This window comes from Barbatula barbatula (assembly GCF_947034865.1).
Source record: "Barbatula barbatula genome assembly, chromosome: 10".
Lineage (NCBI taxonomy): Eukaryota > Metazoa > Chordata > Actinopteri > Cypriniformes > Nemacheilidae > Barbatula > Barbatula barbatula.
Window position 1 is genome coordinate 18,476,935 of NC_136773.1, and position 12,581 is coordinate 18,489,515.

At 39.1% G+C, this 12,581-nt stretch overlaps 1 protein-coding gene across 3 annotated transcripts; it reads left to right on the forward strand.

Moving 5' to 3' along the window:
* Positions 1 to 367: 367 nt before the first annotated feature.
* Positions 368 to 12,325, forward strand: ampd3b (adenosine monophosphate deaminase 3b). 3 transcript variants are annotated; one of them, XM_079465525.1, is made up of 17 exons: positions 368 to 498; positions 1,002 to 1,028; positions 1,139 to 1,231; positions 5,249 to 5,471; positions 5,561 to 5,738; positions 6,677 to 6,842; positions 7,304 to 7,523; positions 7,691 to 7,820; positions 7,905 to 8,099; positions 8,195 to 8,326; positions 8,435 to 8,598; positions 9,305 to 9,431; positions 9,826 to 9,989; positions 10,134 to 10,254; positions 10,651 to 10,824; positions 11,252 to 11,362; positions 11,451 to 12,325. In XM_079465525.1, exons 3-17 carry the CDS (start codon positions 1,180 to 1,182, stop codon positions 11,625 to 11,627), a joined length of 2,334 nt encoding a protein of 777 aa, XP_079321651.1. In that variant the 5' UTR covers positions 368 to 498; positions 1,002 to 1,028; positions 1,139 to 1,179; the 3' UTR covers positions 11,628 to 12,325. The 3 variants fall into 3 exon arrangements, with proteins under 3 accessions (XP_079321651.1, XP_079321650.1, XP_079321652.1); XM_079465524.1 differs by lacking the exon at positions 1,002 to 1,028 and having other exon boundaries at positions 370 to 498; XM_079465526.1 differs by lacking the exon at positions 1,002 to 1,028 and having other exon boundaries at positions 453 to 498; positions 1,139 to 2,082.
* The last annotated feature ends 256 nt before the right edge of the window (positions 12,326 to 12,581 follow it).

Sequence of the window (12,581 nt, forward strand, 5' to 3'; positions counted from 1 at the left end):
TTTTTTGTATTGCAATTGTTTTATATCATGTCAAGTTTGAGGTTGCTGTGGCTTTACTACAAATACAACAAAAACTGATTTTAGACAAAATGCCCTAGTTGCTTTGGACAAAAAGCATGTGCTAAATTAAAATGTCAATATAAACCAAAAGAATTTTTAAGGGCCGTGAAATCTTAATTTGGGTGTTGTGGATTTGATGCCATCTATACGCTAGTGTAACTTGACTAAATTCAATTCAAATTCAATAATGAATCTTAATGGAACACGGACCACAAAATCTGACTCACACAGCTATGCAACGCTCTCTAGTGGTCTCTACCTCCCTGCCACCAACACGGAAAGGGTTAAGTGTTGTGACAGTTTTATCTTGTAGTTGCAGCTTGTAGAACCTTGAGACAGATTTCACACCCAGAGAGCTGCACCACTTACACAGTGTCTCTCAGGGGACGGGCATACAGTAAAAAGAAAGGGAAGACTGCGGAGAAACGGTCTACAGAGGTGAGTAAGTTATTATAACTTTAAAACCCAGTTTGCTAATGCGTTGGCTGTTTTTTGACCACAGTTGCTACATTCAGGCATCTCATGCAGGTCTCAACCTGTTGCGTGGCTTATGCCTTCATCCCCTACTACTTTTTGTCCTGTCTTGATCAGTGTACATTGTTTACATGCAGCCTGTATTGTATAAAGTTGATCTTTCCTGTTGAAACGTATTGAATGGAATAGAGATGTAGTGTTACATTAACTTCGCAGCATTTCCTTTTTGAAAAGTAGTGTTTGAACGTAGAGTTTGTGTGCTTGAAGATAAGCCAACATGACAAATAAAAACATTGAGTTTCTTTCGTGTAAATCTTTTCAATGTTAGAAAAACACAAGGAACAATTCAGCATGCATATGCTGTAAAACAATACTCGGGATATTCAGAAAGCACACCAGGAAATATGTCATCTGTGTATGTGATCATTGTCAGTACTCAAGAATTTCCTTTTCCTGTTTTTTGGCAGTTAGTTTTTATCAGCACACTAAAAGAGGTAAATAGTCCATGCTGCTAGCTCGAGTCTTATAAATCAATATCTGGACAGATTTACAAACATTTACTCATAGTGATGTCTGCTTTACTAGACTTACTGTACTTTTTCAGGTGGAGCTTTCTAGGTATCATCGTATTATATCTACACAAAAATGAAGAAAGCCCCCTTGTCTAAGCAACAATCAACACCCACCTTGGGGAGGGGTAAGTCTAGCACGGTGTTTTCACCAGTTCATTTCATGGTGATTTGCAGAACTCAGCTGTGTCATGTCAGTTTGTCACTTCTCTTTTTAAAACGACAACGTACAAGACGAATGTGTAGTTGAATGTCCACTTGACCAGATTACAAAGATAAATGTTTACAAATGTGACATGTAGACAAATTGTCTGTTATAGCCTTGCTTAGTCAAAGTAGGTTAAAAGCATAGCATGAGAGAGCACTTTACATTCTTTGCAACTGTGTCATATCGTGCTCTTAAAAGAGCGGTGCACATTTCTAAAAATAAACTCTAAAATAAAGTCTAGATGAAAGTGAAGAGTGACATTAAACACCAAAAACTTTGTTTCCTGATTTTGCGAGTTCTGTCTTCAAAAATGTTTTGACTTCCTCAAGAAAGTTTAGAAGACAGTTGTGGCAGTTGGTGATGCATATAAGTAGTTATGCATATTAAAATGAAAATATATCAGTTACATTTATGTAAATCATGCAATTCAACACCCAGTGTTGGTTTGCATGTTTATTTTAATGATCTAATCTATTTTTAATTAAATATTTAATCTAACGCAACAGAACAAAAGGTCTAGTATACTGTATGTGACAAAAGGGGGCTGGACCTGAATGTAAATATTTAGATGATGAGAAGAAAGAGCGAGTTACTCTTTATGGACAAAGAGAAATTTGAGGAAAGGGGTGGAAGTGTTATGCTTTGTAGGAAGGGCAGGTGTAGAGCCAGCGTTGGGTGGAGCTTCTTTCGATTGTTTTCCTGCAAACAGGGAAGAGGTCGGAAAAGATTTTCATTCCGTAACCCCATAGACGTTCCCTTCTTAAAGCACAGGTAAACCAATAATCTCTCTTTTTGGAATTCCTCTATGATGAGTGAATTTTCTTCTCTGTAATGTAGTTGCTTTAGCAAACACTTTATGTGTGAACGTCAAGGCTGTTGATGTGTCCTGAGGCATTGTCACCCATAGCAGTGAGGTATTTCTTTAAAGCTGCTCTGTTAACATAAAAAAAGCTCTGGTAAGATGGGCTTATTTATTTTAAGTCGTGTAACGCTTTGGGCTCTTTCATACTCTTTAAGATGTCATGCAAACATGAGGTGAGTGTAACTTCAGCCATGGCGATATGGTCATGGCAAAAACATTATATTATGATATCAGATTATTCCTGTGGGTATTGTGCAATGCATGAGAGTCAGTGTGTACTTTCCAGAGACTTCATGAGTTTGCACACGCTGTATGCAGGAATTATGTTGACTTAGAAAGGAGTAGCCTGGGATTTGGGTTACCTGAGGCCTTGTTTAAAAACCAAGAACTATACATACATACTAAAAGTACATGAAATATTGCCAGTGTGCCGAATACCCTTACAAAAAACATACCGCAGTAATACCACACATAATACTGCATCTACACGCTGAAAAGAATCATGAAATATTTAATGTTGAATGTAGCACACAGTGGCAGGTATTAGGAACTGTAAATGCTTAGTCACAGAGTACGCTGGCTGTGGTGTTATTAGAACATGAGTGATGCCAAGACACTGTCAACCCCACACAGGGTCAGGAAACATGAGCACCTCATCCAGAAAGCTTGCTCACTCCAGAGCATCTCGAAGGGTCTCTGGTACAGTTCTCGATCCCCCAGATAACTGCCTGTCAGGGCTCTCTGTTATGTGCTGACCTAATGATGTCAGAACCTTTAAATAGGGCGAGAGAAGATAACTCAAGGCTAAAAAATACTAAGGCCGCCTCACAGACAAGCACGACGTAGACGTGATCACAGCACAGCTCTGAAGCCATAGAAAATCAATAGTTGATTCACAGAGATCCAGAAAAACAGAACCATGCCAAAAATAGCTGCTGAAGGTAAGAGAGAGAAAGTATATGTTGTGACATTGTGTAAAATGGGGTTTCTCAAGGTATTTGGATTGAGGGGTCAGTGACTGTCAAAAGACTGGATATTAAAACTGAATATTTGGAACGCTCGGGTCATGATTCCTAATGACAGACAGACTACAATTAGCATGGATGATAAGGTTTTATTCACCCGAAATTAAAATTCTGCCATCATTTATTCACTCTCATGTCCTTGAAAACTTATATGAACATAATGGCAAGTCATTGGAGGCCAATGTGTTTTGGTTACGTTTTTCTAAATATCTGCCTTTGTGTACTGCAGAATAAACAAAGTCGCACAGGTTTGAAATGATATGAATAAATGATAATATAACTTTTATCTAAACCTGACGCTACATTAAATATTATTCAATAACACATGAATGCATTTTGATTTTGTTCCAAGATTTTGTATAACATAAACAAAACAAAGTCTAGATTCCCATCTATTGAGTTGGGAGGCAGCCGTTGCCCGATGTTTTTGTTCAGATCCAAGCGTAGGACACAGATGTTCTGAGATCGCAGTGAGAGACTTCTGGAATCTAGGCTTCATAGATGGGCGGGGCTAAGAGCAACCCCGATTCATCCGTCAGACTGGCTTGTCAATCTATATTGAAGTGCTTCAGACTGTTGTGGTATATCCAGTTACATGTCAACAGGCGTGGAGGCCAGTCATACTTGAATTTGACTTTGCGCATCTGTCTGCTTTTGAAAGATGTTTATAAGATAGAGTCTGACCTATTAAGCCTCATCTAAACATCCTCTGACATATAGGAAATACATGTGGGTAAAGCTATATGTAGACCTGTACAAGATTGAAATGTGGTTTTGATGGCCCAGATGGTCTGTTTGTGAGAATGTGGGTGGGTGGTAATGTTGGTTTTATTAAACATTTACATTTATGCATTTGGCAGACGCTTTAATCCAAAGCGAATTACATTGCGTTATACTACACATTTGTTTCAAAGTATGTGCATTCCTTAGCGTTGCAAGCGCCATGCTCTAACCACGGAGCTACAGGAAAGCTCATCTGGTGCATTTAACTGTCACTGCAATTCATGCATTCAACAATCGCCTTGTTGGTGATATGTGAGAATAGTCATACCGCCCCGATGATGAAGTATAGATAACAGAACGTGGGATCTTTTGAACTGAAAGATCAGAGCTAAATATTACATTTCAACTTGCTAAATGTTAAGCATGTTTGTTGTAATGAACTTCTGCTTTGTCCTGGTTTACAAAGAACAATTATTTTTCAATACAATATTTCCATTGTATTTGTTGTCAAATTCAGCTCGAACATTAAAGGTATAGTTCATCGAAAAACTAAAATTCTGTCATCATTGACTTTCATTGTTTTATACAATAGCTGTGACTGAGTACTGCCATTGTTCGGCTACTAAAATTCTTTGGAATATTTTCTTTTGTGTTCTACGAAAGAAAGAAAGTTGGTTTAAAACAACAAGAGGGTGAACTTTCAGTTTTAGGTGAACTATCCCTTTAATGCAAATATAGTAAATGTTGCATTGGTTTTTTTGTGAATAATGTCTAATGAGTCAGTTCCTCCTTATTCGTGATCTTAAAACAGCATTTGATTCCCTTCTTAGAAAATTCAGTTACTCTACACAAAAAAAACTAGACCAGCTGAGGTCATTCAGTGATCCCTTTGGGAATTCACTGAATGACCTCAGCTGGTCTAATTCACACATAGCACAGAGACCCAATTCCGACACGGGCATGAGATGCAGACAGATACCTGAGTCGTGTGGACGGATACTTGAGGACATGTTTACAGCCTTGATTTGTACAGTGAGGTTGCACAACTAACATGACTTACCTCAGCTGCTCTGCACAGTTTGGTCTTTGGACCGTATTTTATGACCATCAGTAATGTTTTTAGATTTATGACAATTCATAAATTGTTTGACTGTAACAAACAATGCGTGAATTGAGATGATGGATTGTGTTGCTGCCCAGAATAATTAAATCTCTTTGCATATTTTGGATGTGGGTACAGCTGTTTACAACAAGGTTATGAGTAACACAGATAAAGCACCAACATCTTGAAATTAATCTTAATAACAGCATCACTCCTTCACCCCAGAAATGCAGCGTCAGTTCACCAAAATCTCGCTCCACGAGGTGGACGAGAAGGTGCGTCTCATGGCAGAGAAGGTGTATGCCTCAGCTCTGAAGGAAGAAGACAGAAAAACTTCCTTGTCCATGTTCACCGTTCCTGAGGACTGTCCCATCGGCCTGCAACAAGCAAAGGAATGGGAAATACGCAAAGAGATGGCCGAGCAAAATTCAGTGGAGTCTATCAAGAGGTTAGTGGATGCAAATGTGATGCAGTTTGCCGAACCGGTGCCAGTGTGATACTCAATATGCATTACTTGTTCTTTATGCCCCGTTCAAGGAAGCAGAGTTTCAAGCTGATACGCTCACACTCGATGTCCTTGCAGATTCCCAACGCCTCTGAATGGGCAATGTCTATCATCTCACCTCTGCTGACCCCTATCACGGATGCAGAGACTGTAGCTTTCGACATCCCAGAATACCAGAGGGTCACTATCAGTGGAGACTACTGTGCAGGGGTAGGAGAAGAAACAAGCAGGGTTTAACATTAATTAGCACTTGAATTCAGGAGGAGGTTTTTTAAAGGGATATTTTACCTACAAAAATCCGTTGTTCACACCTGTGTGACTTTCTTTCTTCTGTGGAACAAAAGAAGGTTTAAGAATGTTGACACTATTCCATACAATACAAGGGACTGTAGCACACAGTGTGCACTTTGAAAAAACATCATGTTCCACATAAGAAAACAAGTCATACGAGTTTGGAAAATGACAAGGGTAATTTTCTCTTAATTATCCTTTTAATTAAAGGACACAGAGAATAGAAGGTTTTGAGGTTGCTCAAATTCCTCTATCAAAGTTATTAAGGCAGATCAGTCCACACCACTATTATAAAAATACAGAGGAACAATATTTTTGGCATCACTTTCAGAGAGGTTTCATTTTCCAGCTAATGAACAGTAAAACGTTGACAGCCAATCAGAATCCAAATGGGTTGTGTATTTCAAATATGAAAAGTCAGAATGCCTAAGACAAACGTTATCATTTGTTGGGACTAATATTCTGGGTATAACCAATGTGTATAGTTTTTAATATATTTTTGTTCTGGATATGAATGGACCTAACCATTGGTTCAAACAGTTACTGTGGCACTTGCATGACCAGTAGAGATCAGGTGAAGTTTCAGAGAGGAATACTTTGAATACGGTAGAACATTAACCCAAATGTAACAAAGAGCATTGTCTGCTACTATGATACAATGATCAGTGTTGCAATAATCATGAAGAAGCCTGAATGTACTGTGTACAGCGCTAAAATGTTAACCTTATCATTTATAATGAATCAATACATTAAAATTCAATTATATGTAACATTGTTCATGCATTTTTGTTCTGCCTGAAAAAGATTAATTTCCATAAATGCACTTCCACTAATAAATAAATCTGTGATTATACCAGATAACAGTGGAGGACTATGAGCAAGCAGCTAAAACTCTGCTGAAAGCACTCTTCATCAGAGAGAAATACTCACGGCTGGCGTATCACCGCATTCCTAGAACCATCGGCAGATTTCTGAGGAGTGCCAATAATGAGAAATGGAGTGAAGAGGATGAAGTGCTGCCAGGTAAGTCATTTTGGCATCATGCACTTTTAAAAGAATAATAATGCCAACCTCTGTGAGTCATAAACTTGTCAGATTACAGATTACTTTTAGGTCAGGGGTGGTTAATTCGGGTCATGTTCCCACACAGGCAGGAGTTTACTGGGTTACTATGTTGTATTTATTTTAGGTAGTTTTATTGACTTAAGAGCTTGAAACTCTTGTATGGTGATTATTTGGGTTGGGAAGGTAATACTGTAACACCGTTTCTATCCTGGGCCTGGTGCGATGCGACAAGAGATAATAGAACGCATTAGAACCCATCATAATTTTTCTGAAAATCCACACTGGATTTGGGTCATGCGAGTGTCGTGTGCCGTCGCGCCCGCTGTAGACACAGTGTGAAGGTCCAGCCATGTTTCTGTTCATATCAGGATATAAAAAATAATCAGGGAATCAACAGCTGTTTTAAACCGTGGCAACAGATATCTGCCCCTGTCCGAGTGAGGGAGAGGATCCTTACAGTAAGGAAGACATACCACAGAATCTGAACTACATCCTAAAGATGAAGGATGGAATCGTACATGTCTACGACGATGAAGATGCTTTAAAACAGACCCAGCCGCGAAGTTTGCCATATCCTGATCTGGAAACCTTTGCTATCGACATGAGCCACGTCCTCGCCATGATCGCAGATGGGCCAACGTGAGTTGACTTTAAAAAAATTGTTGTCATTGTGGATAAGTGTTTTAATGTTTGAAGGGATAACCATCAAAATTAAAGGTATTCACGAAAAAACAAAAAGATTTGCATTCACAAGTTCACCTATGCAGATAATAATGCGACAAGACATTACTTTTTTCTCTTTATAGGAAGACATATTGTCACAGAAGGCTTAACTTCCTGATGTCCAAGTTCTACCTTCATGAAATGCTGAATGAGATGGCAGAGTTAAAGGAACTGAAAGGCGTTCCTCACAGAGATTTCTACAATGTCAGAAAGGTATTTCTGACAGTCTTCAATTGGTGTCAATGTTGATTTTGTGTTCAGAGGACCACTAGTTTTCACGTATTTATGAACATTCAGGTTGATACCCACATTCATGCCGCTGCCTGCATGAACCAGAAACACCTTCTGAAGTTTATCAAGGACACTTATAAAACAGACGCGGAGCGGGTGGTGATGGAGAAGAATGGAAAGAAGATGACCCTCAAGCAAGTGTTTGACAGTCTGAAAATGGACCCGTATAACCTGACAGTGGACTCGCTGGATGTACACGCTGTACGTTTTACAGAAAAAACCCTGAAATATACTTGAGGCATAAATTAGTTATCAGATCACACAGCAAACAAAAAATGCACAATTGTTTGTTTCAGGGCAGACACACGTTTCACCGGTTTGACAAGTTTAATTCCAAATACAACCCAGTGGGTGCAAATGAGCTCAGAGAAATCTACCTCAAAGGTGATAACTACATTGGTGGAGAATATTTTGCACGCCTCATCAAAGTAAGAAGTAGCATAAACCAAAACATACTGTACATTGTATTAGTGAGCATATGAAATCTGTTCAGCAAGCGAAATGGCCTGACATCAGATGGTCATTATTCTGTGCAGGAGGTTGCTCATGATTTGGAGGAGAGCAAATACCAACATGCAGAACCCCGTCTCTCCATATATGGCCGATCTCCTGAAGAGTGGGGGAGCTTGTCTAAATGGTTTATTAACCATAAGTTGCACTCACCTAACATGAGATGGATCATACAAGTACCCAGAATCTAGTAAGTTCCTGTATTCATGAAGTCAACATACCATAAATTCAGAATTTTTGGGCAGTGCAACTGGTGCACCAGGCCCCGCCCTCTAGGGAAAATGTAAAAAAGAAATGTAAAATAAATCTAGTAGAAATCTTGAGTTTATTTAAGTGTTTTAGTTGTTTTTTAGTAGCATGAGTTTATTCTAAATAATTATCTCAGCTATGTATGTTATACATAAATATAAAGTGTTTTTCACACTGCTTTGGACAGCAGAGTAGGACGAGTGGTCTACTTTGTGGAAAGAGTGAGCTGCAAAAATGTCTGATCCTTCACAAAAACAAGCGAGAGTATGCGTGATCTAAAAAATGTAAAAACGTGCATTTTGTTTTCTGTATTTAGTTCTCTGATACAGGATATGTTTACTCGCTATCAGCACTTACATATCATATACAAGATTTGATATTAGGACAGAAATGTGCCAGCCAGGTAGGGCCTCATGCTTGGGAACGGCCCTGTTGGAACTGTTTTGGGGATGCATAACTCAAATTTGACAAATGTCTTCATGGTTTCCGGTCCATACAATGGAGGTCAATTGGTGCCAATGTTGTTACCAATGTTCTTCACAGTATCTTCTGTTGTTCCATCTGGTCAAACATTATGTTACTCTTACTTATATCCAGTAATACAAAATGCTACAATGTTCTTGACTTCTTTGTGTTTTGCCTTTCAGTGACATTTTCAGAGCAAAGAACCTGATTCCTAACTTTGCCAAGATGCTAGAGAACATCTTCCTTCCACTATTTCAAGCCACCGTTAACCCTCAGGACAACAAAGATACGCACGTCTTCCTAAAACACGTAAGTGCAGTACAACAACAGTTTTGGCAAGCAGTAAGTTGGCAAGACCAGTCAGAGCAGATTTAACAGAATTTAACATCTATTAATCTGTTCATCAACAGTGCCATTAAAAGCTTTTATTTGAGTAACCGGCTTTAAGTAGAATCAAAGACAACACCCATATGAACAATTTGCTTGATCACAGATGGCTGAACATGAGAAATGATCCATAAAGAAATAAAAATATTTTAGGAAAAATGTAAGAAAATATAAGAAAATATTGTAAAAGCCTGATCTTTTTTGTAAATAAAACGTTGAAACCCTAATCTAATTGCAGTACAATGTGGAAACCTAAAGGCTTTATGGCAAAAGGGTGTGTGTTCATTTAAATAACGTTTTGAACATTTTCCTGCAGGTGACAGGGTTCGACAGTGTGGATGATGAATCCAAACACAGCGATCACATGTTCACCTACAACAGTCCAAAACCTGAAGAATGGACTAGAGAGGAAAACCCACCCTACACCTATTACCTGTTTCACATGTATGCCAACATCATGGTCCTCAACAACTTACGCAAGTAGGTCACTATAAAAATCCTCCTCTGATTTAATTGATAACGTTCTTATCATCACAAAACGTACTATTTTCTTTAACCCAAAGCCTACAACCGAGGGTATTATGATTAAACTGTCAAACCATGTGAATGTTTGCTATTTTGTAGAGAACGTGGTCTTAATACTTTCCAGTTCAGACCTCATTGTGGTGAGGCAGGATCGATCACCCATCTGGTGTCTGCCTTCCTCACTGCTGACAACATCTCTCACGGACTCAACCTGAAGAAGGTCAGTGTTTAAGACCAGCTGTAAACACATTAAACCACACGTGCAATTTATATATATTTGAGAGAGTTTTATTAACAACGTTCCGGAGGAGAATTAACCCGGCTGGCTTTCTACAAACAATCACAACAAACATCCTATCATCCTGTCCTACCTTCATTTTCTCTACATTTTCACTGGGTACGGGCAGATAAGGTTTCCACCCGATCTCGTAGCCCGTTCCCCGCGACAGCACGCCAAATACGCATACTATCCGTCCCACTTTAATAGGTGAAGTCGTGAAATAAACCTTGTAGCTGTCTGATAACTGCTGTCATGTGTGCACAATTCACATTTCCTCAGAGTCTAAGGACCTTCATTTGTTTCATGTTTTTTTGTTTATTAAATGTCTCCAAACAGAGTCCTGTGCTGCAATACCTGTATTACTTGGCCCAGGTGCCAATCGCCATGTCCCCGCTCAGTAACAACAGTCTATTCCTGGAGTATTCTAAGAATCCCCTGAGGGAGTTTTTGCACAAGGGTCTGTGTGTGTCTCTCTCCACCGACGACCCAATGCAGTTCCACTACACAAAGGTAGCTGAGTGAACACAGCAACAAATATTTTACAGAAGCGACCCTGCATACGTTTTTTCATTAAAGGAACAGTTCACCCAAAAAGGAAATTTCGGTCTTCGTTTACTCACCCTCAAGTAGTTTTTTACAAATGTCTTTGTTCTGTTGATCACAAAATAAGATATTTTGAAGAATGCAGGAAAGCAAACAGTTCTGGGGCACTTATGACTATCATTGTCGACGATGGTTGTCAATGGTGGCCAAGAACTGTTCGGTTACAAGCATTCCAAAGATCTTTCTCTGTGTTCATCGGAACAAAGTACTTTATACAGATTTGGAAGAACTTGAGAGTGAGTAAATAATGACAGAATTTTGAATTTAGTGTGAACTGTCCCTTTAACTCATTTCGGCAGAGCAGTCGGATAATGTGTTTTTTGTGTACCTATAGGAGGCCCTAATGGAGGAATATGCCATAGCAGCACAATTGTGGAAGCTGAGCACATGTGATGTGTGTGAGATCGCCAGAAACAGCGTCCTTCAAAGTGGTCTGTCTCATCAGGTACATAAACGTAACTGCGCCTCTTTGTTTTCTTTTTATTATTGAAAGCCATGTTTATTGTAACTGACAAGTCGATTTTGCCTTGCAGGAGAAGAAGCACTTCCTGGGGGAGAATTATTTAGAGGACGGACCGGAAGGAAATGATATCCGCCGGACAAATGTGGCACAGATCCGTATGGCCTATCGGCATGAGACCTTGTGCAATGAGCTCAGCTTCCTGGTGGACGCTGTAAAGTCAGAATCTGAGGCTACCACAGCCCCGTAAAGATAGCAAGGTGATAGATAGGGTACACCGTGGGTCTTAACAAGTAGCCCACACATCATGTGAGAGTTGAAACTGTGTTGCTTCAGAAGATGTATTGTAGCAGACAACATCCACCATCGAGGCGCGGCGTACTCTGCACATTCCCTGCTTGGTAACAAGCCATGGAGCAGACTTTGTGCCTAATAAATGACAGATCTATCAGTTGTAATACTGAATTAATAAACCTTTATAGGTGACGGATATATATAGCCTATCCACTTTATATTATGAATCAATTTTTTTTTAAATGGTGAATTGTTGTATTGGTTTGCATGGTTTTGAAAATTACGTTTGGAGTTTGTCTTTTTTTAAGGGATCATAAACAATCGTTACCTTTTATAAGAGGGAGTATTTGGGTGTGCCACTTTAATAATGGATTAGATCGTTTTGATAAATGTTTTGCATATAATAGACAGACAGAAACAGGGCCTTAAACCTGTCTAGATTGTCTAGAGCCTGTGGGTGGCTAAAGGGGTGGAGCTTTATTTTTGTTGCATAATAGACTGGTGTACTTGAACTTGCACACCTGATAAGTATGAAAGAGTTAAGGGTGTGGTTTCATGTATGCATGCTTGGGTCGGAATTGCTGTTTGAAAATATGTGGAAGCTGAAATAAATATACAAAAACTGCAAAAAATAAAAACTATTATCAAGCACAACTCTTGTTTTTGATGGTCCAGTTTGTGATTCCTAATGAAACTGTCTAAGGTTCAAATAGAATTGACAAATCACCCCATAATGAAATTCCATCATTTACTCACCCTCTTGTGATTTCAAACCTTTATGACTTTCTTCTGCAGAAAACAAAAGAACATATTTTGTGTTGGACACCGAACAATGGCAGTACAAATCGACTTACTTTGCTTTTTAATGTCCATACACTAGAAGTGAATCGTAACTTCCGTTGCTCGCTTA

Coding starts and splice junctions, on each gene's coding strand:
- ampd3b (XM_079465525.1), top strand. CDS start 1,180: ATGAAGAAAGCCCCCTTGTCTAAGCAACAATCAACACCCACCTTGGGG. Junction 8,327..8,434: donor ATTTTGCACGCCTCATCAAA/GTAAGAAGTAGC, acceptor TATTCTGTGCAG/GAGGTTGCTCATGATTTGGA. Junction 11,363..11,450: donor AAAGTGGTCTGTCTCATCAG/GTACATAAACGT, acceptor TTTGCCTTGCAG/GAGAAGAAGCACTTCCTGGG.